The 27,701-nt window shown below is 42.2% G+C and overlaps 2 protein-coding genes and 1 long non-coding RNA gene across 5 annotated transcripts in view; 2 read left to right on the top strand and 1 right to left on the bottom strand.

Annotated features, from left to right (window-relative positions):
- Positions 1 to 16,510, top strand: LOC121232618 (inverted formin-2-like). Of its 3 annotated transcripts, XM_041120246.1 has the most exons (12): positions 1 to 499; positions 1,923 to 2,065; positions 2,546 to 2,607; positions 4,062 to 4,164; positions 4,805 to 4,890; positions 5,939 to 6,039; positions 7,290 to 7,360; positions 7,465 to 7,572; positions 8,169 to 8,239; positions 9,872 to 9,992; positions 10,740 to 10,904; positions 15,421 to 16,510. In XM_041120246.1, the coding sequence occupies exons 1-12, from the start codon at positions 1 to 3 to the stop codon at positions 15,541 to 15,543; spliced, it is 1,653 nt and encodes a 550-aa protein (XP_040976180.1). In that variant the 3' UTR covers positions 15,544 to 16,510. The 3 variants fall into 3 exon arrangements, with proteins under 3 accessions (XP_040976180.1, XP_040976181.1, XP_040976184.1); XM_041120247.1 differs by lacking the exon at positions 10,740 to 10,904; XM_041120250.1 differs by lacking the exon at positions 15,421 to 16,510 and having other exon boundaries at positions 9,872 to 9,996; positions 10,740 to 10,851.
- LOC115335357 lies at positions 7,443 to 26,441 on the bottom strand. Its single transcript, XR_003921413.2, has 3 exons — positions 26,313 to 26,441; positions 9,836 to 9,920; positions 7,443 to 7,877 (listed from the first exon to the last, which is right to left on the bottom strand). It is a non-coding gene; the product is annotated as an uncharacterized LOC115335357 (long non-coding RNA).
- Positions 25,851 to 27,701, top strand: part of ADSS1 (adenylosuccinate synthase 1) — a 31,089-nt gene continuing 29,238 nt past the window's right edge. Inside the window, exon 1 of the mRNA XM_030000869.2 lies at positions 25,851 to 26,128. Within this exon, the coding sequence (XP_029856729.1) occupies positions 25,946 to 26,128 (183 nt within the window). The 5' untranslated portion in view covers positions 25,851 to 25,945. The remainder of the gene's footprint in view (positions 26,129 to 27,701) is intronic.

The raw sequence follows: 27,701 nt of genomic DNA, 5'->3' as shown, positions 1-27,701 counted from the left end.
ATGGGACCGGGGCAAGCCACGGAGAACCTGCTACCAAGCACGCAGTGCCCAAATCACCACAAAACAGTGTCCAGAAGATCTGTTCAAAAGGTGAACAAATGCATTCAAGTTGATATGAAATTGGAAGAGGAGAGCCCCGGTGCAGACCTGAGCCTTTCTCCAACAACTGGCCTTTCCAGGAAGGCGCAGCAATCTCCAGGGAACATGTCACCTTCCCAGCGAGGTGTTTCCTCATCCTCCCAAGGACAGTCTGCCATGCCATCTCTGCTACCACTACTGCCAACCCCTGCACCGCTACCCTCTGGGTGTAAGGTTCCTCCTCCACCCCTTCCCGTGCCTGGCATAAATGCCCCGTCACTCCCACCTCCCCAGCCATGCAGTAACCCTGAGTGCAGTCATCTTACCTGTGGATACGGGGGGCAGCCCCACCCTAAGAAGGTGCCGACGTTGAAGATGAAGGTATTTCACTGGCAGAAGCTCCCCTCCGACGTAGCAAGACGTACGTGCATGTTTGTGACACTGGGGTAATCGGTTCGTTTACTTCACATCCAAACAAAAATGCTAATGTCGGGGGGCTAGGCCTTGATTCGGTAAGTCAGGTCACACAGGTGGTCCCATTGTCCGCTCTCATCCTACAAAAAATTAGTAATCACAAATAAATATGGAAAGCCAGGCCTTCACCAATAAATGGAGGAAATAGTAGTTTGGGAAAAGCACTGAACTGAGGCTCTGTGGCTGCTAAAATTATCTTCTCTTAATCTCTTAGTCTCTATTTGTTACTTGTTGAAGTGATGTTGTGAGTCTGCGTTAATTAAGGTTTGCAAAATGCTCTGAGTGTGGTGAGTGGAAAGATCTGTTGAACGGTCATGCTCTGTGGTTCTTCCTAATGAACTCCTGACACATCACCAGTAAGTGTCTTCTCAGCTGAAGCTTTTACTTTTTTTTTTTTTTTTCTTGCACAGCCAGAAGATGCATCAGCCAAGATCTGAGGCTGAAAACTCTAGTCAATATGGCTGGGGAACATGTACCCTCAGGGTAGGGTGTAGGCTCCAACTTCATTTCATAGTGACCACAGCCACATGATTGGGGGGGGGGGGGGTGTTCCCCTCACACAAAATAACTCTAAGGTCTATGGTTAACATGTGGCTTGCCAAAGCGGTTTGCAAGTCCTGTTCAACCTTCAGCAAGGACACTATGAATACATTTCCATTTTTGATGCAGCTTTTAATACTCAGTTCACACAATACAGATCTTGTAGTTGTTCTCCATTGTGCTTATCACCAGGAAAAGTGGACAGCAGGGGTAAGAACTTGCTGCTATGATAAAATACATAAACAAGCATGTAAAAAACCAGTTTGAGCCACAGTCTGCTTTCCTGGGCAGAGATACAAATTCAGATTCATCCACAAAGTCTTCAGTGCCACTGTTGCAATCTCTCCTAAAGGTGAGATCCTTCGTTAAAGATTCCAGTGTTGTAGACAAGTTCATGTTTCGAAGTGCCATGTGTTATTCAGATGGCTCCTGATGATTCTGGTAATAATGCTGGGCTTGGGAGTCCTTATCTCTTGCAAAGACAGATGATTACCTAATTGGATGTAACATCCCCTGTTTGGGTACCACAATTCTGCAATGTGTAGCCAGTCAGCAATAGCCAAAAGAATTTGGAGCAGCCCATTAAGTTCATCTGATGCCTTCAGTTCAGTGAATCAAATGTGGCGGTAGTTTTCCAGGTTTAATTAGCCTTCAAACCTTCAGGATGCTGTCTGTGGGAGCTGCCACTCTTAAATAATTAACATTTGTCCAGGACTAATGAGTGTCATATTTCATTCATCCTCTAAAGTGTTTTCCCTTCCACAAATCACACTGCCTTGAAAGTGCTCCTCTACCTTTGTGGTCCATCTTGAAGTGTTTTTCTCTTCCAGAAAGTCGCTCCATGTGGGCCGTGATGCCAAACAGCAGCAGGGAGCTTGTAGAGCCTGACTACGCAAGCTTGGAGCTACTTTTCTCTGTCCCGCCAACAGCACCTAAGGAGAAAATGGGGCCAAAAATAAAGAAAACAAAAGAGGTACTTGGACTGCTTGCTTTTTGTAGAGCCTGGCAAAATTCTTGGAAGAGAAAAGCTTATTCACTCTTTATTGTTGTCAATCATTTATAATAAGAAAGTTTGAAATATTTTTATAACCATTGCCTAAGATTACCTAAAAAAAGCATGGGAGAAGTGTAGAATTAAACATGTTGAAGTAAATGCTGAGGGAGAGGTCTTCATCTGAGAGGGGAAGACATGGGCATTTCAGTATTAATTCTTACAAATTGGAATATTCTAGACAAATCAATTCCCTTCTCTATGCCTTTGCCCCTCTCTTTTTAAAATAGAACTAATGACCTGTACCATTGTAATTGCTCTAAGTTTGATCAATGAAGATTGTTGATAATGTTATTACCAGAGAAGAATGAATCTCACCCAACAAATAAACAAAAGCTCTAAAATTTCCATTAAAATCAAGGTAAATGTATTCTAGCTGACTGCTTTTTTTTCTTTTCACAGATCACATTCATAGATCCAAAGAAAAGCCTCCTTCTGAGTATAGTTCTGAAGCAATTTAAGTGGTAAGATTTGGAGAGTACTGTCTGAATTACTTATTTGATGTGTCTATGTGTTTATTCAGACATTAAATGAAATAAATCTAGCAGCAATACTTTACAACCAGTATCTGTCTTTAGAAAGGAGTCAACTTCTTTTTCTTTTTTTTTTTTTTTTAAACTAATGAGATGTGGCAGTCTCTTTCCAGACAATTAATATTATGTCTCACACTGGTATTAAACCTAAAATGGACCACTAATTCCTAAAGAGACAATATTCTTAAATAACAGCAAAATCATGTGGAAACATATTTTTGTTTGGTATTATTGACATAAATATCAACTGCTGGCAGCAACCATCAGTGAAGATTCCTGATTGGAAGTCTCAAGTTACTTAATTGATTTTAAAGACACATCTCCAAGGGTTCAGATCCAAAATTGTATATAGATTTTATTTGCAGTTTTTCTATAAATAGGAAACAGTTTCTATAATTAAACAACAGGAAATTTACCAAGTCACAGTCCTCACAGGGAGGGGAAAAAAACAAATGAAAGGGATCTGTATTAGTTTTTGGCAAAATATCTTTACTCTTAGATTTCCTGAAACTATTGCAGGATGAAGATGGATGTTCTGCTGTCTCCCTGCCTTTTGTACAATGGCCTATGTTACAAGGGCTTCGAAAAGAAGCTCAGCCCAGAAGTTCCTTTGTGTTAAGAATAAATCAGAATCAGTCAGAGGGATTTTTTTTTAAGATTATTTTATTCTTTTTCCATTGCAAACTGCTTCTCAGTGGGGAAGAGCTGTGCATAGCCTAATCCAGTTGCTGTTTCCTCTCTCTGCATGATTCCCTGGGCAGTGGCGAAGCTCTCCTGAGAGCAGCTAGTGACCGTGGGATCAAAGAGTTGAGCCCTGCTTGCACTCGTGAGGGATGAGGCTGCTCTGCAGCCGGGTGCTGCCTCTATTAGCACCGGTGGCTGCAGGGAGCCGAGCTCTCCAGAGCCCAAACCAGAGCAGTCTGGGCTCATTTCAAAGACATGTCGTCTGCCAAAGTTCCAGGCAAGGATTTTGGGCAAAACCTTCTGGGATCTTTATAAATACTTCTCAGCAGGAGGAGAGCCGTTGGTTTTAGCCCTGGCTTTGCTGCAAGCAGTGGAGGAATCCAAAAGTAAATCTCTTCCTAGTGACACTGGACAGCCACAGAAAAAGGAGGGCCTTCATGGTTTGTTGCGTAAAGATGAACAAAGCCCAGAAAGCACATCTAAATTATGAGGAATATTGCTTTAGGCTTAAAAAAAATGCTTTGCTTTTTCATATCTCCACTGTACTTCTGAGGACTGAGATCCAAAATGTAATGGGAGGCAAGCATAGTAAGTTACTTCATTTACTCCTATAGTGCTAGCTGAGAGGTTGGGGTCTCTTCTGTTTGTTATGTCACTCCTCCCTGTGCCATTGCTCCACAGCACTTCTCTCTTTCCTACAGCTCCAGTGAAGAGATTGTTGACATGATTCAGAAAGGGGATAGATCCAAGCTGGATGCTGAGATACTGAAGCAGCTACTTAAACTGCTGCCTGAAGACCATGAGGTATTAAGTGTGTTATTCTGATGGAGTTCAGCGTGTTTTGTGCTCAGCTTGAAACACTTGCACTGCTAAAGCAAGAAGTTATGACTGGATCCCATATCCTCCTGCACCACCTCAGTCAATGAACTTCCAAGGTAGAGTGGTGGGAAGTCTGCCCCGGCAACAGTCCGGCCTCTTCTCACAGAGATTAGGCAACAGCACACTGGGAGACTCAGCACAGGTGTAGACTAAGTGCTGCTCTCTGATCCCATTATTTTAATTAGATGGATGAAGTACATTAGCATTTGTCGACTTAGGTGAATAAAGAGCCTTTCAGAGCAGGTTTCAATGAGGAGAAAGGGAAAGGACCCATCTTTTTAAAGGGATTGCAGGACTTCTATGCACTATAGCTTGCTGAATCCTTGCCTATGGATCAGGGATTCATCCTACAAGATGCTATACAAATGCAGATGACCTTCCAGTCAAAACAAAACCTACGCATTTGCCCTTACAAACCAGTTCATATATGGAATTTATTGTTCATCTGCCTCAGTCCCATTGCCTGTGCCCCCAGCAAGTTCAGAAAAGCCCGTTTCATACCTGTAAGCAGCAATGGGCACCTGCAATATCTGTGTGGTTATTTTACCATTTTATTCCCCCTTAGATAAATAGCCTGAAATCTTTCAAAGAAGAACAATCAGAACTAGCAAATGCAGATCAGTTTTATCTCCATCTCTTCAAAGTTCCTAGGTAAGCAAAATTCTCCTTGTCTTCAACCCATTAGTGTGGTTCTTATAAGATTTGTCCATAAGAATTAAGGTCTCTGTTTCCTATGCTAGAGCAATGTTCCTCATATTCAGACTTCAGGATAAATCATCTGACTACTATTTGTAGAGCTGGTTTGAGAAACTTTTCCTTCCCAAAGGCTGAAGAGGCTTTCAGACACCTTTGGCAAACTACAGTTAAATTAACCTTGGTATGAGAAAACTCTTGACTGTTGTACAGCTACTATCTGTGTGGCATGAAGTTGCAGACTGAATCCTGCCACCAGGCTGCTGATTCACTCCACCCCTGGTTTAGAGATTCCAGTCTACCAAAGAGTGCCCACAAAACCGTGAATGAATCACAGCAGTGCCTGTGCTTTCACCACCTCCCTCATTTTTATGAAGTCAGATGAGGTGCACACAGAGAAATCTTTATGCTGTTCATAAAAATATGGTGATATGTTGTAATTCATAGCAACAACTCTCCATAAATCTGATCAGTTGCCATGCCACAAACAGAAACACTTTTCTGAAAATGTCGTGGTGAAAATATGCCTTTTCATTTTCTCAAACTTACAGCTAGCTTTAAAAGTACTTTAGCAAATGTTTTCATGGCTCTTCCACAACATTAATCCATGGTGAGGCATAAATATCATTAAAGGACATCAATGCAAAAATATTTCCAATTTCTGTTTGGGAAGTTGAAAGGAAGAACAAAAGTCCTGGCTAGCGTTGCCCAGGAATTTTAAAAAATTATGGCCTCATGCAAGGAAGTCACTGCCAGATGTCAGTGCAACATTGCTTTCTGAAGAGGAGATGATAATTGTTTCTAGGGCATCTTTGGAAATATCTAAGTGTTTGATTTATTTATAATCCAGTTCTCATGTCAGAGCATTAAAGAGCATGTAACAATGCTGGTACTGCACTTTGCCTAAAATGGGTGATTCTCTTGCTGAACACAAGTCAATTAATCAGGCCTGTGGGGATTGTTTTTGTGGTATTTGTTGGGGTTTTTTTCCACTGACTTCTTTTAGCTACCAGTTGCGGATTGAATGTATGCTGATTTGTGAGGAAACAACGGTTCTGCTCGAGTGTCTGTGGCCAAAAGCACGAGCTATCAGGACAGCCTGTGAAAGTAAGTACATCAGTGCTATGTCTATGCCCAGGCTCATTCATAGGAAGCCTCTCTTCTACTTGAATAGCATCAGTGGTAACATATGCCATAATCTAATCAAAATTAACCTTTTAATTGCTGAATATGTAGCAAATGTCAAAACGATTCTGTAGATTCCTGCTTCCAGAATTCATTCTGCAGAACTACGTTTTGTGCTGTCCTGCTCTGAAGTGGAGCTTCTGTTGACATGAATAACACAAACCTCTCTCCTGTCAGTGGTTCTGCGGAGAAGAAGAAAATTTCCTTTATGTCAATGCCAGATTCTGTTTGAATACAGGTTAAATTTTTGTGCGCAGTGGAGATTTTTGTCCATAACAATGAATCAGTTCCAGTTTTTCATCTAGTGCACACTGGTTGCAGTCCAGCTTAGCTCTGTGGTGGAGCAGGCCACAGTGACATACCAGAATCTGGTTTGGCTTCCAAAACAGATGTCCCAGATGATGTTCACCAGTGTTTCAGCAACCCCCTTCACACAAAATTAGCCTTGGTTTTAGTTTTAGCTCTTTCTTGAAGTTGATCTTGGATTCTACCAATTAGTTAGTTCAATAGTTTTAGAGAGTCATTGACCTCCTGTTGAAGAGTTAAACTGCAAAACTTTATTTTATGTTTGCACATAAAACTTGGCTATACCTGGCTGTCTGATGTCAGTGCTATCGTTACTCCTTACTGTGTTGCAATCAACAGCTCTGCAGTCCCACCCGTCCACCCTGCGTCCCGTTGCGTGGGTCAGCATTTCTGTTCTAGTTCTGCCAAAAACCTTATTCTTACCCCAGATTCTTCTGCTAAAATGCACAGCTTCTGGTTATCACTCCCACTAACGATGATAACAAGGCAAAAAGCCCTTTGCTTTTCTTAACCTAGAATAATTATGTGCTGGAAATGGGGGCTATAGACTTTCACAAGTTTATACACTTTCTCATATGTGGTTCTCCTTCATAAGCGGCTGCAGGGATGACACATCTATACTCGCAACTTGATGGCAAAACTAGTTTTCCATCTATTTGTAGAGAAGAGACCACAACAGAAACTTACTCATTCCACTTCCATTCAGCTGATTTATTTCTGTACTGGTATATTTCCAAATCTGTAACAATGGCTTGACATAATCTTGGATGAGAATTTTGTTACCCCCCACTGTCAAACCTAAGGAAAATCCTATTTCAGATCACTTAATTTAGTTTATTGGAAATATCTCTCTTTTTATTCTTCAGCACTTCTTACCAGTCACCGACTGCCAGTTTTCTGCCAATTGATTCTTAAAGTTGGAAACTTTCTGAACTATGTAAGTAAACTGATTTCTTTAATTGCTGTATTTCTAAAGATAACAGAAAATACAAATGCAAGACCTGGAAACTGAAGGAAGGAACTTTTTTCTGTATCTTCTAGGGGCGTCACACTGGAGATGCTGGAGGTTTTAAAATTAGTGCCTTGCTCAGACTAACAGAAACAAAAGCAAACCAAAACCACATTACTCTGCTTCACCATATTTTGGAGGTACAACAAAACTGTGACACTATTTCTGCATGCATTATTCTCAAATATTCATTCCCCAGAAACTAAGGGGCTTTGACCTCAGTAGCACCCCACTGTAGGTGTCTGGAGAGTGAGCCTCTGTGCCTGAAATACGATGAAAACTTTTCCACCACTCCCTGTGCAGACGGGATCAAATCCACGTGCAGTAATGTTTAGAGATTTAACACTAGGTTTCCTTTCTCAAGTTTGTTTAACATATCTGCTTGCTGTTTTCTTTCTCCTCTTCTCCAACTGCTCTCTTGTGTTGACACGTCTCCCAAATGCATCTGTCAAATGAAATTAATTTTAGTGGTATGAAGACAAAATCTCAGGTCAGCTTGCGCACTGTGGCAGCACGTGGGATGTAAGCCTGAGCAGTTGAAAGAGCCTTTTGTTTTCTTTTTAACTCCTTATGGGTACCAACATGAGACAAAGAATGAACGAGACTAAATTTACCCCTATGCTTATAAGAATGAAAACTGAAGTGTTACTTTTTCAGTCCTGATGTTGTCCAGCTGAAAAACTTTCATTCTCTTTGACTGACTGTGCAAGGTAACCATTTTTCACTTCAATTTTAGGAGGTCGAAAAAACCCACATAGATCTGCTGCAGCTTCCCAGGGATCTTGACTTTGTTTCCAAGGCAGCAGGGTAGGACATTATTGTTTGTTTTTGTCATGTATGAATTGCCAACCTCTTTAAAGCCAACAAGGAGCTGAGTCATTTTATGGTGGTGTAATAAGGTCACAGGACTTCTCTGCTGTGGGAGAGAGAGGTTCCCTTCTAACACCAAACATTGTTAAGATTTATAAATCAACCTGGTTAAGACTTTTTATGTGGAGCTCAGTGCGATTTTTCTTTCGGATGATCCAGTAAAACTGTGTAAATAGTGAACTCCTTCATTTTCAGGGACTGGACTCTTCTTCCACCACTACTTCTTTCTATTCCAATAGAATTCTTCTATTCTATTGCAATAGAAACATATCTTCCCTGACATTTCTGTGATATTCATGTACAAGCCCATCAGGTAGTGCATGCGCAGAGCTGGTGTAAGGAGGGAATGATTGGGGTGATTTACTGGCAATCGAGGGACCTCAGGAGTCCCTGAGCTGAGTATCAGCACAAGTTTCTAACATATGTGGGTCGAAAAAAAAAAATCTGTTTCTGCAGACTTTCCCACATGTGCCTGAAAGCCTCATGAGTCTAACACCAGCACTTTCTGTTTAGCTGAGAAGAATCACATGGAGATATGTTAAATTACACTAATCTGAATCCACATTTATAGCACCGGCATTAACATTTTTTAATCCTGTTATGAATTAAGAGGAATCTTGCAGTGTTTTACATTTCCTTGTAGCTACAAGCAGGGGTAACTTTTAAATCTGGAGATGGATTGACATTTAAGTAGCTGCTAAATAATTAAAAGAAAATATTTTTTATTCAGTAATGCCACAGAAAATATTATGGCTTTTGCGAGTTATATCTGTGCAGAATTTAAGTTGGATGTTGTTTTGAAACATTAATTTCTTTTTGGGTTGCGTCATGATAAAAATTCTTTTGTTACCTGAAACTAAATCTTGCTGGTCAATGATATAAATGTGCTCTTTTTTATAAAGTAATTGCCCTTTAGTTTAGTCAAACTTTCACACTTACAGAATTGATTTGCTAACCAGCCTGTGGAGAACTGTTTACAATGCAAATCCTGCAAGGGACTCTTCTAATGCTGCTCACATCTGGATACACTGTGAAACACCACACCAGGTTTTGCTGATTCAGTACTTCTTGTCTGGCACAAAGAGTAGGTCAGAACCATAGAAGATGTTGTTTTGGCAGTGTAACGTGTTTGGGTCTCCACGTGAGCTAAATGAACTCTGAGAAGAGATACAATTTTGGACTACAAATAGATTAGGGGGAAAAGGTAAGGAGGGAAAAGAACCAGCTAAGTAAGGACAGTATTGGCACAAGAGAGATGAGCGTGTGTTGCCTATGAATAAAAATAGACTGGAAATTTTGGAGGAGTTTTTTGGATACTAGAACAGTGAGGTTCTTCCACAATCTACCCAGGGAGGTAGTGAGGGCAAAAGCACAGATTCTTTCTTAGATGAGGGTTTGAGCATGTAGAAAAGGATTTATATAGAGAACTACCTGCAAAAGCAGGGTCGGGGTTAGACAATTAATTCTACTTTCATTTGCAGAGATGATACTGTTTATAATAATCTTTTAACTTAATGAAAACAAAAGACTCACGCCTTCAATGTACTGTCCCTTTTGTGGGCCTTTCAGAATCCACTTTGATGTTATGCGGGCTGAGGCAAGTGCCAATTTGAAGAAACTGTTGGAAATAGAGAAGCGTTTATTTTTGTCAACAGACGATTTAAAAACACAGCATGCAAAATCTCTTCAAGTAGGTAATGTGGGTGTGACACATTTCCCATCCTTCATCCTAAACACTTTAAATCTCTCCTCAAAGGCACTGTAATTCAGGTTGCAAATGGACATAGAGCTCTATGGGAAAGGGTCAGGACTGCAATTCCCCTGTGCCCTGGTGGAAGGAGCATCCAAGCTGTTCCTCCACTTCTGTAATGTGGTATTGTAATAAGGAAACAGCTGAGGACCAGTCAGCTTTGCATGTGGGCAAAAGAAAGGGAGGCCCTAAAAATGAAATGTAGGATGCAACTATAAATGTGTACAGAAACGTGTTTTGTCTCAGTGCTCTTTGGGGAGAAAAAGTGAACAGATTTGCAATATGCTTTTTTTTTTTTCCCCACATTTCCAATTTGCATATTTCCAAACATCCTAGCTTTTCCTGTTCTCAAAACAGGGTCACTTAACTAAAGCTAAGAGGCAGAAATCCTGGTGCTGTATCTCCCTTCATCAGTCATGCCAGGTTGTGCCAAATTTCCACGTGGTTGTATGGTGAAAGTGGCAACATACAATGAGCTGATTTGGGCCAAATGAAACCAGGGAAATGCAGATGGTTCAATTAAGAAGAAAATACCACACATTGTGAACAAATCTTAACTGTCAGTGTTTTAAAAACTGACTGCTCTGTGTTAACTGGCCTGAGTGTTCTGGGCAGCTCAGAATATGCTACTTGTTAATATGTGCTACTTGTTAATATGCATAAATTGTGTTGCAACCTGTGTCTCAGGGCAGTCTCGATGCTTCAAAGGACCTGCAGAAGGAGCTTGCCACCATTGAAAAGAAAAAGGAAGAACTTGCTGATTATCTTTGTGAAGACCGAAAAAAATTGTCTTTGGAAGATTTATTTAGCACAATGACAACCTTCAGAGAGCTCTTCCTCAAGGCCTTACAGGTGGTTTGCATTTGTGACTGTTTAGAAATAGATTGAGAACTTTTTTTTTTTTTTTTTTTTTAACGCAAGCAAGAATTCCTTTTTTTCTTCTACTCCAAGCTGGGCTACCTAAACCTTGGCTGCAGAAGTAAATGAAAGTAACTGTTTATTTGCTTGCAACCTGCAGCAAGAAATGAGCACATGGGCAAATATAAAATGTGATTTTTTTTTTTTTTTTTTTTTTGCTATGGAGAACTAAGAACCCTCCAAGTTGTTGTTCCAACTGTAAAATTACTAATCAGGCCTCAATGCAATAGGAGCTTAGTGATGTGTGAAAGAATGAGCAACGTGACATGCTTTATAGGCTTTGCCAATAGACCAAAGGTAAATTTTCCAATAGGCAAAGCCTAATTGGGAGATATGTTTACATGTAGGTATTTCATTGTACTAGTTAGTTCAAAACAGTATGTTTTGTGTCCCCTACAAGACTACGAATCTGCCAACAGATTATATTTGGCATTTTATTAATTTATAAGACTTCACTCATTGCAATAAGGAGTAAGAAAACAGCAATTTCACCATGAAAGTTGTGTACAGCACCTTCCAGTTAGTAAGCCTTCAGTAAACCTCCATTTCACATCCCCTACTACATACTTCACACCTGAACTAATGTACTTCCTCTAGGGTTTTCTTATTGCCAGGTGAGAGTGGCTTCACTTTTATATATTTGAACAGCAATAATCCCCTACTCCTGTGCTGACTCCAGGAGAGCCCCAGACTGGATTTGCCTTCTACAAAGGGGACCATCCACATGACAAGAAGTATTGCAAGAATACAGACAACTATGCTGGGCAATGTCAAGGCAAGAGAGGCTGAAGGAGTGCTTTAGGGCACATCATAGTTTCAGATGAAAACAAAGGAGCTTGTGAGGAAGTGTTAGAAGATGAAAGATGAAAAATATATCCTGTAATATTCCCACTATCTGCTTATCCTGTGAGGCACTGGGCTTCAATTTTGCAAGCAATACAGCTACCCAGGCTCCAAAACGATGCGACAGCGCCACAGACAGTCTGGAAAATAAACCCTACAAACCATAGATCCTATGGCAAAACACTTGATCCTTAGAGTTCCTAAAACTCTAGGCAGGAAGGAAAGAATTAAGAGGGTCAAGAACATAGTGGCTCAGCATCTGTGGAAAGCTATATGAGAAAATTGCTGTGAGGGCTAAATCCAGCAACTGCAGTTCTTTTGAGAAACAGCCCCAATAAAGGTTATGTAGTATCCTAGTACAGCTACAGAAGTTTTAAACTACTTTTTTGGGTGCTGGTTGTTCACAGCCAGGTTGGAGCAACTAGAAAGGAGCTTCTTTTTATCTACCCAACATGTAAATTCCCTTTCATCCTATTTTTGGTTCCATTTCTCAGCAGCACCTCACCTCAGAGGTACCACAGCTGTTAGCCACATTGTATGCATCTGTGTTACCTCCATTGCAGACTTGTAATGTAATCTCCTCTCCCCTCTTGCCTTGCTTTCTCTCCCTATCACTGTAGTAAAGATACTGTTTGTGCTTGAAATGGCAACATGCTGGAAAGTTGAAGGTTTTAATTTTTAAAGCATCTTTTTATTCTGTGATTTTGATTTTTACACTACAATCAGTCACATGTATCACCTCTTTCCAGTGCCATTTGATGGAAGCTTTAAGGCTAAGGTGTAACTTTTACTTTGAGATAGGCCTTCTCTGCAAAGCAGGTCTCTTAGCACTACCAAAATCGTTAGTGCTATCTTTCCAATCTCACATCAAATAAGAAGGGAAATAATTTTGATAAATAGTGATCCTTTATGGCTCCTACGCTTACCTAGAAAGATTTTGAGTTTGTTACTTCTTTGTTTAAACAAAATCTTCCTTCATTCCCTGAGGGTTCTTTCTGGACTCGTAGCCTTCAGGTAACAAAAACTGAGCTACACAAATCAAATTACTATAACAAGAATCTGCATTCTTCCTCTCCATCTACTTGAAGAGGTGGGGGGGAAGCTTTACAAACACCCAAATGATCCCCAAAACTGACACAGTGAAAAGGAGAAGGTTTGTCACCCAGGGTTGATGACTGTTTTACCAATTCTGAAAAAATAAAAGGAGCAGATGGCAGGAGGAAGGAGACAGGGAGAAAATAGCTTCTCAGCTCAAAGATAAAAAAAGACAAAATTGGAGATACACTGAGAACCGAGTTGTAAAGTTGCGGGGAAAAGAAACACTGTGTGATTATAGAGGATTGGGAGAAACATTTGATTTCTCTTAGCACTTGTAGCTGTTCCAAGAGGGGAGCTCCCAACAAAGAGGCTGTCTAATCTCAGGAAAAGGAAAAAAAATATTAAACAAAATCTGCTCTAGGAAGTACTCGGTTGATGACAGAGGTTATACAGACAGCTCTGCACAGGGATAGTTCCTCCAAGTGCTCCCCTAGGATAACCGAGCTGGAGCAGCTGCTCCTCAGTAGGGTGCATGTGGTGTTGGAACAGGATGTACTTTAGATAGTGTGGGGATAAACAGTTGTCATGGAGCATCTTTTAATTCAAAGATCAAGCAAGTATCTAATGTCTCACAAAGTGCAAATCTAAAGTGACACCCCTCTATCATTTAATCTCATCCATACAGCTGTGTTCAGTAATCCAGGAGATGGAGAAGGGATTGTGAATATTCATTACTCTGCCTTGCTACCACTTTGCCTTGTCTGGCTTTCTTGTGTTGAAGAAACTCTGTTAACAGTGTCTTTACGTCGCATCGTTATGTATATTTTTTGTTTGAATTTCTCTGAACAATTTAGTTCAGGCTTGCTCAATCCATAAATTTCTTCCTAATGTGTTTTGGTTTGTTCTCAGTACTCTGTGTGTGCTGCTCAAGTAGCAGGACAATATATCCCTGAATTCACCTCCTTTACTTCTTGTGGCATGTTACCCAGAGACATTTTCCCAGGGCCCACAGATCTGCAAGTCTCTCAACAGCGATAATATCTCAAAGACATTATGCTAAAACACAGCAGGAATTTATCAGGCAAGCGTGTAGGAGGCATACAGTGATGAAAGGCTTTTAGCCTCTCCATAAGACTTCACTGCCTGTACCTTGTTCTTTCAGAAGCACCCTCCTTTTCTTTCTTTGTCAACAGTACACCATTTTTCTCTCCTTTTCTAGATATTCAGTGAAGGTCTCCATAACCTTGAGCCTATAATGCTCCTATATTTCAGAGAGACTAACTATAATGCTCCTATATTTCAGAGAGACTAACTCTATGAATGTTCTCAAGTTTTCTTTATTTGGCTGGAAATTTCTTTGGACCAAAGGATCCTATGCTTTTACTTTCCATAAAGGCTCTAAGAAACCTGCGCGTGTTTCCTAGGACTTCTTCAGCCTATCCATAGCAATCAACCAAATCTATCACTATAATGGGGAAATGTCTTTGCTGCTGCCAAACTCTCTGCAAAGGAGAGCAGACGTGTCTCATCAAGAATCCTATCTGCACCAAATCATCAACATCTTCCTGGACATTATTAAATTTTGTAATATGACACAGCAGCGCCCTTCTCTTAACATCACAAATCTCTATGACAGCAGGCCCAGTAACTACTGACCTACCTACGACATGTAGATTAGCTACTGACTGGTTGCAATCAAAAGCAAGCAAGCTTCCAGGTGGTGATGGCAACGTTCTGATGATGATTGCAACTCTGGAACAAGGACTGCATAAGCTTTTGAGAAAATGGCTTTTGTCATCTTGATGTTCTGCTACAGTTATCCCAGTTGTTGAGAACTACCCTCTCCTGTCATTGTGCCACTTATCAAAACCCAGAAATACTCTTCCACTGAGTAAAGGTCTTCCTTTACTAGGAGCAATTGTTCAATTTCTTTCTCTTCCTCCATTAATCATATCATCCCGGTATCAGCAGCTCTGCAGAAACCAGAGTCCTGCCTGCCTGCCTGCGTAAATCCCAGCAGGATTTATGCCATCCTGGCAGTTGTACGACTGGTACCAACAGACATCCAGCTTGGACTCTGCCACTGAACACTAGTGCAGAAACACAGCTGGCAAATTTAATGGGTGCCTGAAGAGAAAGTGTGAATTGCTGTTTAACACAGTTGAAGAGCTCCTGAAATTTCTGGTAGAAATCCCTGAATACAAACAATATAAAATCAAGGTTGCTATGGGATAAATCTCTAGAATGCTAATTAAGTTAAACTAATGTTCTGTTTTGTGGACAAAGGGACTAATTAAGAAGAATGCATTTCAGTCCATAGTCCAACAGTGGCAGTTAAAGCTAATGAAATAGTTTGCTGGTGACATCATCATATGGAAAAGTCCAAAGGGATTGATCAGGAAGCTCTGTTCTGCTATTTACCCTCAAACCCCAGCAGCTGAGAGTTTTAAGTGTGCATAGGGCATATTCAGAATAGCTACTCATTGTGAATTGAGAGTTTATTAACCAGCTTTTCCTTCAGTAACTCTTCTTATTTATTTTTTCTATTTGTCGTTCTGTCTGAATGCAGGAAAATCAAGAAAGGAAGGAGCAAGCTGCAAAGTCTGAGAAAAGGAAGAAACAGCTTAAAGGAGAAGATGCAAAGAGGCTAAAAGGAGAGTATGGAAAGAGCAGTACATTAAACAAAAATTAATTCTGGTTTTATTAGCTAGTCTTTTGTTAATTAGGATGAAAATATCTGTTTAGCTGCAGCTAATCTAATACAATGAGAGTGACTTAGCCGTGGATGATGTAGTTGTCAAGCAGATACTATAGTAAGACATCAATTTTCAAGTGCATGTGAATGCTTGGAAGAAATCATGATAGGGATGTTATAAAAAATATCACCCCCAATGAGCAAGTTGCTACCATTTTGCTTAGAGGTGGGTGATACCCTGCTATCGCTCTGAATAGTTGTTTGAAGACTTTTAGGGGCATAGAAAGTTACACATACTTGAACTTCAAGCTGCGCTGTGTCACTGTAGTAGGCAAGTTGTGTCACATGTTACTGTTACCAGAACGTTTGCTTTTTTCTGATTAGACGTCTGATTCCTTCAAGCAGTTATGCGTGTGCTTAAAGGAGCGTCTATGCTTTGCTGAAGAATAGCTGATTGACATACAAATAGAAAAGTGTTTGTTGTGATGGCCTACCTGGCTGTGAAGCATTTCTAGTGGTAACACTGGCATGTGTGTATTTTAAGATTTTATTTTGGCAAATACTTGACATCCACTTTTCTTGAAGATTTCTGCCAATAACATTTGGTTATGATTCTTGATTCTTCAGAGAACCACTGCAAAAATGGCGTTAGTAAATCTGAGTGGAGTTCGTGTAAATATTACACTAGATGCTTACCCCTTGGAAGACTGTTTTTCCTTGTATCTGGTGTCTAAATAAATGGCTTCTTTTAGCTCCTCTTTCACAGTTACTCATCCTTAGAAATACATTTTAAAAATACGTAAGATTCACTGAAAACTGACAAAAGCTAAGTTTTCAATATTGTCTTGACAAGCTGTACTGCAAAAGTTTTACATACTTTGCAATCGTAACATGCTTAATGTAAAGCTGCAGATTAAAACAATAAACCTTTTTCCCGTAAATACAGAAAAGTAACTTAGTATATGGTAAAATAAAATTATAAAGTGACATTCAGCAGCTGTAAGGATTAAAGGCATCCTTCAACCCTGTAAACAGAAGGGGCACCAGACCAGGAGAACCTTCTGCGCTTCCAACACACAGTTTAGATGGAACTGTCGTTATTTTTGGTCCTTTGTGAGAAGGTGGATTTAATTCTTGGGGTATAAACTTAAACGTGAGAGGGTATTTAGACTCTGAATTATTTTTTAGTACTTATTTTAGAAAACTGTGCGTAGCACTGGCGACAATGAGAATCAGGCGGTTTTTTAATCTATTTTAATCTCCATCAGGATATGGTGACATAAACTATAGAGGGTATCAGATCTGGCATGGCAGGATGTTGGAGCTCATCTTAACATTTCTTCAGTCTACGTAAAACCTTTTTTCTTTTTTTTTATCATATAATTAGCAAGTAATTATTTTCTGTATTTATTTTTTGAAGGAGGGAATGAAAAGACAGTAAATCTGGTGAAACCCTATTAGCATGTGCTTACAGGATTATCAAGGCCTGCTTCCACAAAGAATTAAGTACACCTTTAACTTTGCAGGTATCTCCTGTGAAGCCAGCGATTTACAGCACACAGGGTAATCCTGTGCATAAACCTTTAAGGCCCCAGTCCTACAGTCTTTGAATCTCTGACCTTTAACTCCAGTCACATGCTCTTGTCAGCGTCAATATCTGGTTTATCCAGTTGTCTGAGGATCATTTCTCTGCAGTTGACAGATCTGCCATGGACAGCACAGAACAGCAAAGTCTCTTAGGGCAGGCAATAATTCTTTGCTCTCCTGAGTTCAAACAGAAGAGGTGAAGGCAGAAGCACCCATCACTGATGTATTATTAACAGATTACAAGGGAGGGCTTGCAGCTACTGAAAATTCCTGAGAACCAAGCTGAGTCAGAAATTGTTACCAAAATTCAATAAATTGGGTGGGTGAATAAAAATTAAGTCAAAATTTCATAAAAAAGTTCAGTGACAGGCTTCTGCTGATTCCAGAGACTCAGACATCTAGGGATATTTTTAACACCTCTGCACATGTTTACATATGTTTTTAAATTAAGGAAATTTTTTTCCATGCTTGATAACAGATTAAGCAACTATCCTGCTTTATTTTCTCCAGCTTCTCTTGCAGCAGCTTCTGTTACTGAGCATTTAAATTCTTCAGAATTGTATCAAACACCTGCAAAGACCAATTCTATATGTTATTTCAGGAGAAATAACATATAGAGGTTTCTTTACCTAACCAGGTGGAAAAATGAGCTGCTTCTAATGCAAATTTGAGGACACAGCTAATGACCAGAGTAAGCAACTGAACACCACCACTTAAGAACGAAAAAGTGAAAATGTGCAGTTAAATATCTGGTGAGGATTTATGTATGTAGCTGTAATACTGTAACTGCAGCAGAAAATGAAATGCTATTAAAAGATGAAGAGAAAGTAAAAATTGATGAACAGTATGGGAGTTCCACAGCATAACTACAATCGTTACATATAGAAACCAACTGCAAAAGCAGACGCCCCAGCCCAATTTCTTATGTTAATATATTCAGCCTCAAATACAAGAGCTTTTCTCTGGCAAATTTCTTATTGTCTCTACTTACACAGGACTTATTTATGTGGCTGTAACAAACCAATATATGATAAAATGTCATCAGCATAAATTGGCCTTGCAATAATAAAAGCATCAAGTCTTCAAGAGCTGGGGAAAAAAGCAAATGTTCTGCTGCTAAAAGCTTATTGCTTACTAGGTTACTGTTGTATTGCTTGTATTTGCTTTTTTAAAGCATGTAATAATGGTTTTAAAACTGTGTATTAAGGACAAGTCCAACTTTCAATGCAGAGTTCACTTACAACTGCATTGTACTCTAGTATGTATTTGTAATCTAGGATGTATTTCACTTCTGTATATGTTCACTTCAGTAAACAGAGCTAAACAAATGTACCTGAATCTGTGAGGCTTATTAGTCGTGGTTTTACATCATGTAGTAGCAAATAAGATCCCGAGCAACTACTTTTCCTGTGCTAATTGTGAAAACTGTCATGGTATTTTTATTTTATTTATTTTTAAGTGCAGCTGCAAGGATAGATTATATGGATCTTAATCTCCTAAATAAGAAGGTGAATAAATGAGAACAAGCTTTTTAATTGCATCTGGCAATATAAAACTGTTAAGCAGTTAAATTAATTCCACATGAATTCTAGAAAACTGCAAAGATTTTTTTTGTTAAAGCCTGACCCTGCACCCTAGAGTTCAATGAGTTTGCCACAGTTCTTTTACTGGGAGTCTGGCAGACTTCAGGCCATGCTCTTACAGGCATAAAGGAGCATAACCATATTGCAGTGCTCCTTTAATCTCTTTTTTAAAATATAAATCACCCTGCAGAATCTTCAACTCATTGTATTGACTGGATAGGTGACTCAAATTGAACTAATTTCATTAAAACGTGTTTTCAAATCTTCCCATAGGTTTTATGCAATCTTATTTCAGTGTGTATTATTTACTCAACCAGCTGAAATAATGTGAAGAACCCTCCAGTTTTGGTACCGGCTTGATTATTTCTTAGGCAGAGAAAGATGTTACATAATTCAGCTATTATAGGGCTCACCCTAGGATGCCAGAGACTCAAGTTCCTGTTGATGTCTCTAGTCACAGATTTGAACCAGTCAGTGTCTGTCACATCACAGCTGAGACCCTTAACTCCTCCGCCAGTCTGTGGTGATAGTCCAAATACAATTGGGGGGGGGGCATTTGCTCTGGTTTATACATTCACTGTTCATGAGGGAGGGACCTGGTAGCAAAGCAGATGTGAGACCTCTCTCATGACACAACAAGCTGAACTGTGGGATAAATTGTCTGTGCCCACCCACAGACGTGTAGGTGATTACAGAATTGGGTGGCAGCTGAGCAGCTTTTTAAGTGTTGCTTAAGTATTCAACTTGGGCATCTAAACAGATGGATATGTGCTTTTTGAGGGTTTGGGCCAAAGTCTTCAGAAAAGACCCACAGTGCTGGGACTTACACAGTTAGTAAAGCTGATCTAACTCAAAGCAGTTAATGCTGAATCATTTTTGCCTAATCTCTTCTCAAAAAATGCCCAAGCACACAGGAATCCTGCAGCCTGGACAAGCTGCTGCTGTGCTAACATGGTGCTAAAATGCTGCTGTGCTAAAATGCCATCCTTAGCAGTAGTGTTGGAGCAAAGCTGGTCTTATTCACAGCTTCTGTTTCAAGTTTAATAAAACTTTATATGCTTTCAAGTTTGTCCACATTTATCACATCAGTTGGTTTAGCCTAAGCAAAGATGCAAACTCTTTTCATTTCATGCTGTCCACCACAGAGAAAACACGATACCACTCCATTTTAATTTGCAGCACCCTTTTACATATTTGTTGGCTGTTATCATGTCACTTCTGGTCTGTTTCCACCTAGACTAAACCACCCCAGCCCTTCCAGTTTTTCCTTCTGGGGCTTTCCTAGTTTTTTCATCCTAGGGTTTTCCAAATCTGTGTTCATGCACTTGTGGCACTCTTCTAAATTTTCTTCAACTGGATCTCATCTTCCTCACAGTATAGTGCTGGATTTCCAGCTGGGCAATTCAGGAGGGCTGAGGAGAGTGAAAGGATATCTTCCCGCATTTTACAGGTTGTTCTTCCATCTCAGCATGATGTTTGACTTCTTTTACAACCATGTAATATTTTGACTCCTATTCAGAGAAGCATCCTGGTCTCCAGCATACTTGTCACTCAAGGGTTGTGCCATCTGCACATTCAATAAACGCACTCTATTGCACGCTCCAAGTCTTTCACGGTTTGAAACAGAAAAAATTTTGAACCACAAACCGAGCCTTTACAATTTGATGTGGGCTTTGTCCAAACAAATCATTCTTTACTACTCTCCGAGTATAGTTCTTCATGTGCTTTTGCACCAATTTACTACTTTTATCAGGGCTGTGAACAAACAAATGTTTGGTAAAAATGTTCTGAAGAGTATAGCTTTGGTTAATTTATTCTGCAGTAAATGTAAAGTGCACTGCTTTAATCATGTGGACGTATTTTGCTGCTATTAGTTGCCCTGAAGTAAAAAGCACTGCATTTTTTTACTTGAGAAGGCAAATGCTTGAAAGTTTTTTCTGTGAAATTGCAAAGGTCAAACGTTGTCAGGTGAATTTGTTTTAACTGTAGAGCTCTGAGGAACAGGGAGCTCCTCTGAGACACTGATACTGATTACGGAGCTAATGGTGCATTCCCTTCTTCGTCAGTACCCGGCACCAGGTGACTCACAGGGGACGGGGACACCGCATACCTGCAGCCCTTACAAGTCGCGTGTCACTCTGCATGACCTCACTGTTAATTTCATGTATTACTCAATTTAAAAGTCAAACATTTCCTTTTAACTGAGCAAAATCTATCTTGAAGAGTTGATTTTTTTTTTCCATCTCACTCATCAAAATGGACTTAAATCCATTGATTTTGGTGGACTTGAGTTTGTTTTTAAATTGGTATAAAAAGAATAACAAATCACATCAAGTAATGAACTGTTTCATATTATTTCTATGCTGAGTTACATGGTTTGAACTTTTATAAGAGAAGTGTTCCCCCGGTTGATTAGTTTGCCTGCAAAGTGTTCAGTAATTTCTTCATATAAAACAGTTTACAGAAATGGAAGGTTTGACATTGTTGGCACTGGAAAGAAAATATGACTGGAGTTTCTGACCATCTCAGAATGACAGTGGATCTGATTACAGAAATGCTGAAGAGAACATTAAAAAAATTTCAAGTTTGCTACATCTGAAATAACATAAAAAGAAAACCCCAGAATACTTTAGAATACTTTCTGGCTATTTAAGAAGAAACTGCACCTTTCTTTGCACAAAAAAATGCAGAAATTTCCACCAAGCCAGTCCCTTTGAAGATATATGAAAATTATTAATGTATAACTGGCTGAGAGCCACAAAGAACAAACAACTGAAAACACTGTCATCTCCTGTTAAAAAGGTTACATTCTGTCCTTAAGCAGGGCAATTTACATATAGTCATGCCAGGATGATTTGCTTTTAAAAAAACAGAGAGCGTAACCAAACCAAACAAACGAACGAAAGTACAGCAATAACATTACTCTGGCAAAAGATTTGAGTTCCTACACTAAGAGGTGTAGAGTATCGTACAGAGAGAAAAAAAAAAACATGCAAGAATGGCAATGTTAAATACCACAAAAATAATAATAAATATAACTCTGGGATCCTCTCTGACTTCGAAATGTAGCTGTATACAGCTTCTCCTGCAGAGGAACAGGACCAGGAATAGGTATTTCTTGCAGGGTATTTTTATATTCTAGCTGTGCAGCGCTGACTCACAAGCTGTCAGTTTTGAGGAGAATTAGTGTGTGTGTGTGAGGGAACTGAGTGACACCACTGCTACATTTTGCTCTCCTTGGTGCTCATGTTTTCAAATTGTAAAAATAACCGTAAATGTAATGCCCGACAAGTATTTATTCCACAATGAGATGAAACAATTTTTATTATTTAATGGACAAAATGATTTTGTTATTAAGCGGCAAAAAAATCTGAAAGATTTGATGAACAGCAAGGAAAGCTTTAGAGGAAATTTTGAAAGAAAATAAAAGCCTGGAGGGGAATGAAACTGGGATAAAGTACAAAAGGGAGGAGCAAAAGTAGAAACAGATAACTCTGGCACCGGCTTCCTTTGCCAACTATCAATGTAGACCAAATGCAGTAGACATGGACTTCATCAAGACACTCAATGTGGTGCAGAGTATGGGGTGAGTACAATTACAAAGGAGGCAAAGGTATCAGGTAAAGAGAAGTTTAAGTCATTAACAAGAATTTCTGTTGCATGGCAGCACCAGGCTGGCTGCAAATGATTGAGGATAGACCAGTGCAGAAGTTTCTCAGATGAGGTCCACGAGTTGCCAGTACGTGGCTGTGAAGAGAAACACGGCCAGTGCTGGCTGTTCCCATGTCAGGTGGAACAAGTTCAAGCTCAACTGGTCTGGGATGGTGGGCAGCTCTAGACTGGCTGGTACCAGGGCAAGAAGCCCAGAGAGTTTGGCATAAAGCCTATGCTTGAGGAGTTGTGGCCAGACATTTGGTGCATAGTAGACCACAGGAACAAAATGTCTTAAAAGACTGCACAGTAGCCTTCCATCCTTACAACTGAAATAATGGTCAAAATAAAAGTAAAGGTTAAAATTCTATAATGTAAAATTCTGAAACAGAAGCTGGAGTCTCATCTTTCAAGTCATGTTAGATCGGACGTGGCATCTGGCTGTGAATATATACATGAAATGCCAAGTAGCTGTATTGTGCATGTGACATGCCAATGGCAGAAAGTAGCAGCATTTCAGTGTGTGAGATACCAGCAGAAGAAGTGTGGGAGAGGAGCTGACTTTTGTCACATATGTGGAACTTGACAAGTCCAGGAATGTCTTAGGTGAGACCTTTCCAGCTGAAATGAGAACACATTAATTCCCGTGTAGAGGGTACTAGGGAACTTGACATGGACCATAGCATACAATTCTAGCCACCCTTATTCAAGACACATGAACCAAATCCAGAACAGGTGCAGGGCAGGCAGATGAGAACGACCAGCAAATTGAGAGCTGGTCATTAAGAGGAAAAGAGTAAAAAACCTTGTCCTCTTCTGTCAAGCAAAACAAAGCCAGTGACTGGATGTAATTCCTTCTATGAATACATAGAAAGGAAAGGGAGAGGAAGAAGTATTTAAACTAAATGGCAATGTCAGCACAGAACATATGTATATAAATTGGCCAGAAGGATGGAAATTAGCAGGGGCTTCTAACCAGAACAGCTCTGGAACAGTTATTCAGTAGGAACAGCGAGGTGTTGTATAATTTAGTTAACTGCAGTAGCAGGGGAAACTAGGCTCAAACATCAGGAGCTCCCTTCCAAGTCTTCTCTTCCATATTTATCACCTTCATCGATCGATGCTAAATACTCAGCTGGAGCATACAGAGTGTTAAATCTTCCCTACCTCCTTTTCCTAGAGGAAATATTGCAAATGCTAGAAATGAAGTAGAGCAAATCTCTGCTCTGTTTGCCACCATGAATGCTTACAAGCTGCTGGAGTCTGGAATATGTTCTATACTATTTCTATATATGCACATATGTAAATGCATACCTGTATGTGTATGTACATGGGTAGATGCTTGTGTATATGCATACATGCACACATACAGAGCCCACGTACGCACATTTGAAATGTGCTGTACATGCTGCTATATTTTTATTTCTAAGGAGTTCATTCGAGTATTCCAGTACTTTCTTTTCATCCTTACACCAGAGTAATGGATTGTATAAGTACCCTTCTGCATTTTGACCACTGCATACACAAAGCGCTCGTGTCATCTCACATATATCATGGCATCTTATCTGAGCCACAGTGTAAGAGAAGGAATGTGTTACTTGAAAACGCTGAATTTCTGTCACTTGCTCTCTTGGTAGGAATCACATGCGTGCATTTGCCAGGAGGAGCACGCAAGCAGTGGCTGGTGCAGTTCTTCCTGTCTGAAGCTGCAGCCTGGTATGTTCTGCTGGTGTTTTGCTTCTGTGCATGCATGTGTGTGCAGGCATGTACGTGCATATATATGCCTCATACTAACACAGTTGCATGTGCCTCAGACTGGTCCGTAAGCTTACACTTTTCAAGTTGCTTTTTTTAAGGACGTGGTGCCACATACCTGGAGCTAGAAACGCGTGTTACAGAAAAAGTCAAGCCTAGCATATGGCTCGTGCATGGGGAAAGGGTTATGGGTGCCAGGCACTGCCTGTTTGCCTGTCACACCAGGGAAGCGGGCGCATAAATCTGTCCCTGTGACACAGCTCCACGTGCCTCGCTTGTTTATTTGTCTCACGGTGACGGTCCTGTGTTTTTCCAGGTCAGTGTGTGAGCGTATGTGTGGGTGTGCATGTGTGCCTTGCTGGAACGGTCTCGGGTGTCTCAGGCCACCGGGACAGGGTATGTATGTGCCTGTCAACGGGGTTTGTGCCAGTTCAGGACAACAGTCGTATGTATTTTAGGCTAGCGTGTGTGTCTGTCAAACTCAAAGTGCGCCTGCCCATGTTTCTCGGGCCAGCGGGTAGATGTTTGCGTCTCATGACCCGTGTATGCTGGAGTAGCTTGTGTGCCCGTCCTTCTCCCTTTGACTGTTAGGTATCATGGGGTACTCTGAGTGTACCTGTGCGCGCGTCAAGCTACTCTGCGCCTGCAATTCTCAGTGTGTCTGACAGCGACAGCCCCAAATGCCTCAGAGAAACCTCTGTCTGGCAGTGACACGGGCCCATGTTCCTCAGGCCAGCGTCTGTCTGGCAGCGACACAGGCTCAGGCGCCTCAGGATTCTGAGTGTGTCTCACAGTGACACAGCCCCTGCGCCTAAGACGAGCGCGTGGGTCTGTCTTGTGGTGTCACTGTCACACAGCCCTCAGCACTGCTCGTGCGTCTCACAGTGACAGTCACGCACCTCAGGACGGCACGTGTCCGTACGTCCCCGTGACACAGCCTCACGGCCCTCGGACCGCCGTGACAGCCACGCGCCTCGGACCCGTGTGTTGTGTCTCTCCGTCACACGGCCACTCGCCTCAGACCCACGTCAGAGTGAGACGGCCGCAGGCCGCAGACCCTTGCATGAGCGTGCCTCGCAGCGACACAGCCCCGCGTGACTCAGCCCAACGTCTGTCTGTCTGTCTGTCTGTCCGTGCCACAGGCCCGGCTGCCTCAGACAAGCATGTGACACAGGCCCACGTCCCTCCGAGCTGCCCACGTCACACGCCCGCCTCAGGGCTGCGCTTGCCTCGCAGTGCCACAGCCCCCGTGCCTCGGAGGTCGCGTGAGGAGACTGCGTGTGTGCGTGTGCGGAGACCGTGCGTGCGTGTGGAGACTGCGTGTGTGAGACCGCGTGTGTGGAGACCGTGCGTGTGTGTGGAGACTGCGTGTGCGGAGACCGTGCGTGTGTGTGGAGACTGCGTGTGCGGAGACCGTGCGTGTGTGTGAGACTGCATGTGTGTGGAGACCGAGCGCGTGTGTGTGTGTGAGACCGTGTGGGCGGAGACTGCGCGTGTGTGTGTGTGAGACCGTGTGTGCAGAGACCGCGCGTGTGTGTGTGTGTGAGACCGTGGGTGTGGAGACCGTGTGTGCGGAGACTGCGTGTGCGTGTGTGAGACACCGTGTGTGTGGCTACCGCGCGTGTGCGCGTAGGCCCGCGCGGGGCGGCCGAGGCCGGCGGGGCAGCCGGACCCGCACGTCAGCGCGCCGCGCGGGGCGGGCGGCGGCGGCGCCGTTAAAGGCCGGCGGCGGCGGCGCGGCGCGGGCAGCGCGCAGGGGCTGGGCTCGGCGCCGGCGGGGGAGCGAGGCAGAGCGAGGCGGCGGCTCCAGCCACCCTCCCACCATGTCGGGCACCCGGGCGTCCAACGACCGCAGCAGCCACCCCGGCGGCGGGCTCAAGCGGGCGCGCAGCGAGCCGGGCGGTAACAAAGTGACGGTGGTGCTGGGGGCGCAGTGGGGGGACGAAGGCAAGGGCAAGGTGGTCGACCTGCTGGCCACCGAGTCGGACATTGTGTGCCGGTGCCAGGTGGGTGCCGGGCCGGGCCGGCTCTGCCCGCCGCTCCCCCTTGGCGCTTCCCCGCCCTGCGTTTCGTGTTCTCCTCGGCCCCCGCTTTACCCCCGCTCCCTTCAGCCCGGCGCCCTCCTTCCTTTGCGGGTCCCCTCTCCCGTGCTGCTCTCCCTTTTCTCCCCCGTCGCCTGCCTGCCTTCACCTTCTGCCGCTCCTCTCTCCTGTCGGTGTTCTTCCTCCCCTCCCCGCTCCGTAGTCCTCCTCCCCGTCCCCTCTCCCGCGGCGAGCGGTGGGACGCGAACGCGCCCCGCTGGGCTCCCCGTACCCCCCCAACCCTCCCCGGCTGCGCCTCGAAATGCCACTCGGAAAGAAAAAGCCCCGAACTATAAATATAAATAGCTGACCCTTCACGATAAGCGACACAAGATCCCGAGGTGCCGGCAGGCGGGGGGGGGGGGGAGACGACGGGGGCCGTCTGCCCGGGGCGGGGCGGGCAGCGCTGCCGGGGCCCGGGGCCCGCTGCTGCCCGCCGCCGCCCGGGGAGGGAGGGCGGGCCGGCCGGCGGGGGGCCGCGCTCCGGGCGCTTCCCGGCCCTTCCTTCCCGGCCCTGGGTTGTGTTGGGAAGCAAAGCCCCGGGGCCTGGGCTGGGGTCAGCTGCTTGCAAGGCTGTAAGGCTGCCTGTGAGGGGGTTGGTGTCCCCGGGCTTGTTGCTCCTCCGGGAGAAAAACGGTATGAGCTGGCTTGAAGTCCAGCTGCTAATAAACATCATGAGTTTTCCAAAGTTTTACTGCAGGGGATTTTTTTTTTTTTTTTTTTTTTTTTTTTTGGAGAGGCAGGTTGTGTTCCCTGTAAAACGCCTGGAAGTTTATTCTAAAAATACTTTTTAAATGGAGCGTGAGTAAAATGGAGAAAACAAGTTACGTAAAAGTACAAGATTTAAACAGTTTGATGAAAAAAGGGAGCATCTTACATGCCTTTGCTTATATGTATTTTTGAACTGAATATAATGCAGGGATTCTTAAAACAATCTATTTGCCTAGTAGAAACCAAATTAGGCACAAGGGTGATCCCAAATAATAGTAATCACAGTAATAACTTTTAAAAGAACTGTTTTCAAATATTAATTATGAACCTATTAGACCAATACAGCTAATACTCTGTTCGGTAGTCCCTGTAAACTGTGTGACCACAGTAGTAAGTAGTCAGCTTAGTCCAGCTCAGCTGGTACTTACCATGAAATTTCTCCTGCCTTAAAATGCATGATAGCTACTGAAAAGCTACAGATATCCTTGAATCCCAGATGATAAATCCAAGGATGTTTGTGTAATTAAGTATATTATGTAAATAAATGTTGTCATGCAAGTTAACTATTTAGAAGTTCAATTGGGACATTAAATCCCAAGATCTCGAATCTCCTTGGGGAGAAGTTTCCCTGCGAAAGTTAGCTAATGAATATGTATTATCAGGACTATAGCTACTTTTCTATCTTTATTTCCTCCTTCCCCCCAATAATGTGTTGCTAGGAATTTAAACACAGGTCTCATAATTGCTTTGGTGAGGAAAAAAAAAAAAATCAAAAGTTTTAGCTGAG

This window comes from Aquila chrysaetos, chromosome 2, assembly GCF_900496995.4.
Source record: "Aquila chrysaetos chrysaetos chromosome 2, bAquChr1.4, whole genome shotgun sequence".
NCBI classification, from domain to species: domain Eukaryota; kingdom Metazoa; phylum Chordata; class Aves; order Accipitriformes; family Accipitridae; genus Aquila; species Aquila chrysaetos.
Note: the sequence above shows the minus strand (reverse complement) of the source record. Positions and strands in the feature narration are given on the sequence as shown.

Bases quoted from the DNA above. Each gene is read 5' to 3' on its own strand.
- LOC121232618 (XM_041120246.1), top strand. From the start codon at position 1: ATGGGACCGGGGCAAGCCACGGAGAACCTGCTACCAAGCACGCAGTGC. The intron at 2,066-2,545 runs GTACTTGGACTG...TTCTTTTCACAG, and splicing joins AAATAAAGAAAACAAAAGAG to ATCACATTCATAGATCCAAA. The intron at 7,573-8,168 runs GTACAACAAAAC...CTTCAATTTTAG, and splicing joins TGCTTCACCATATTTTGGAG to GAGGTCGAAAAAACCCACAT.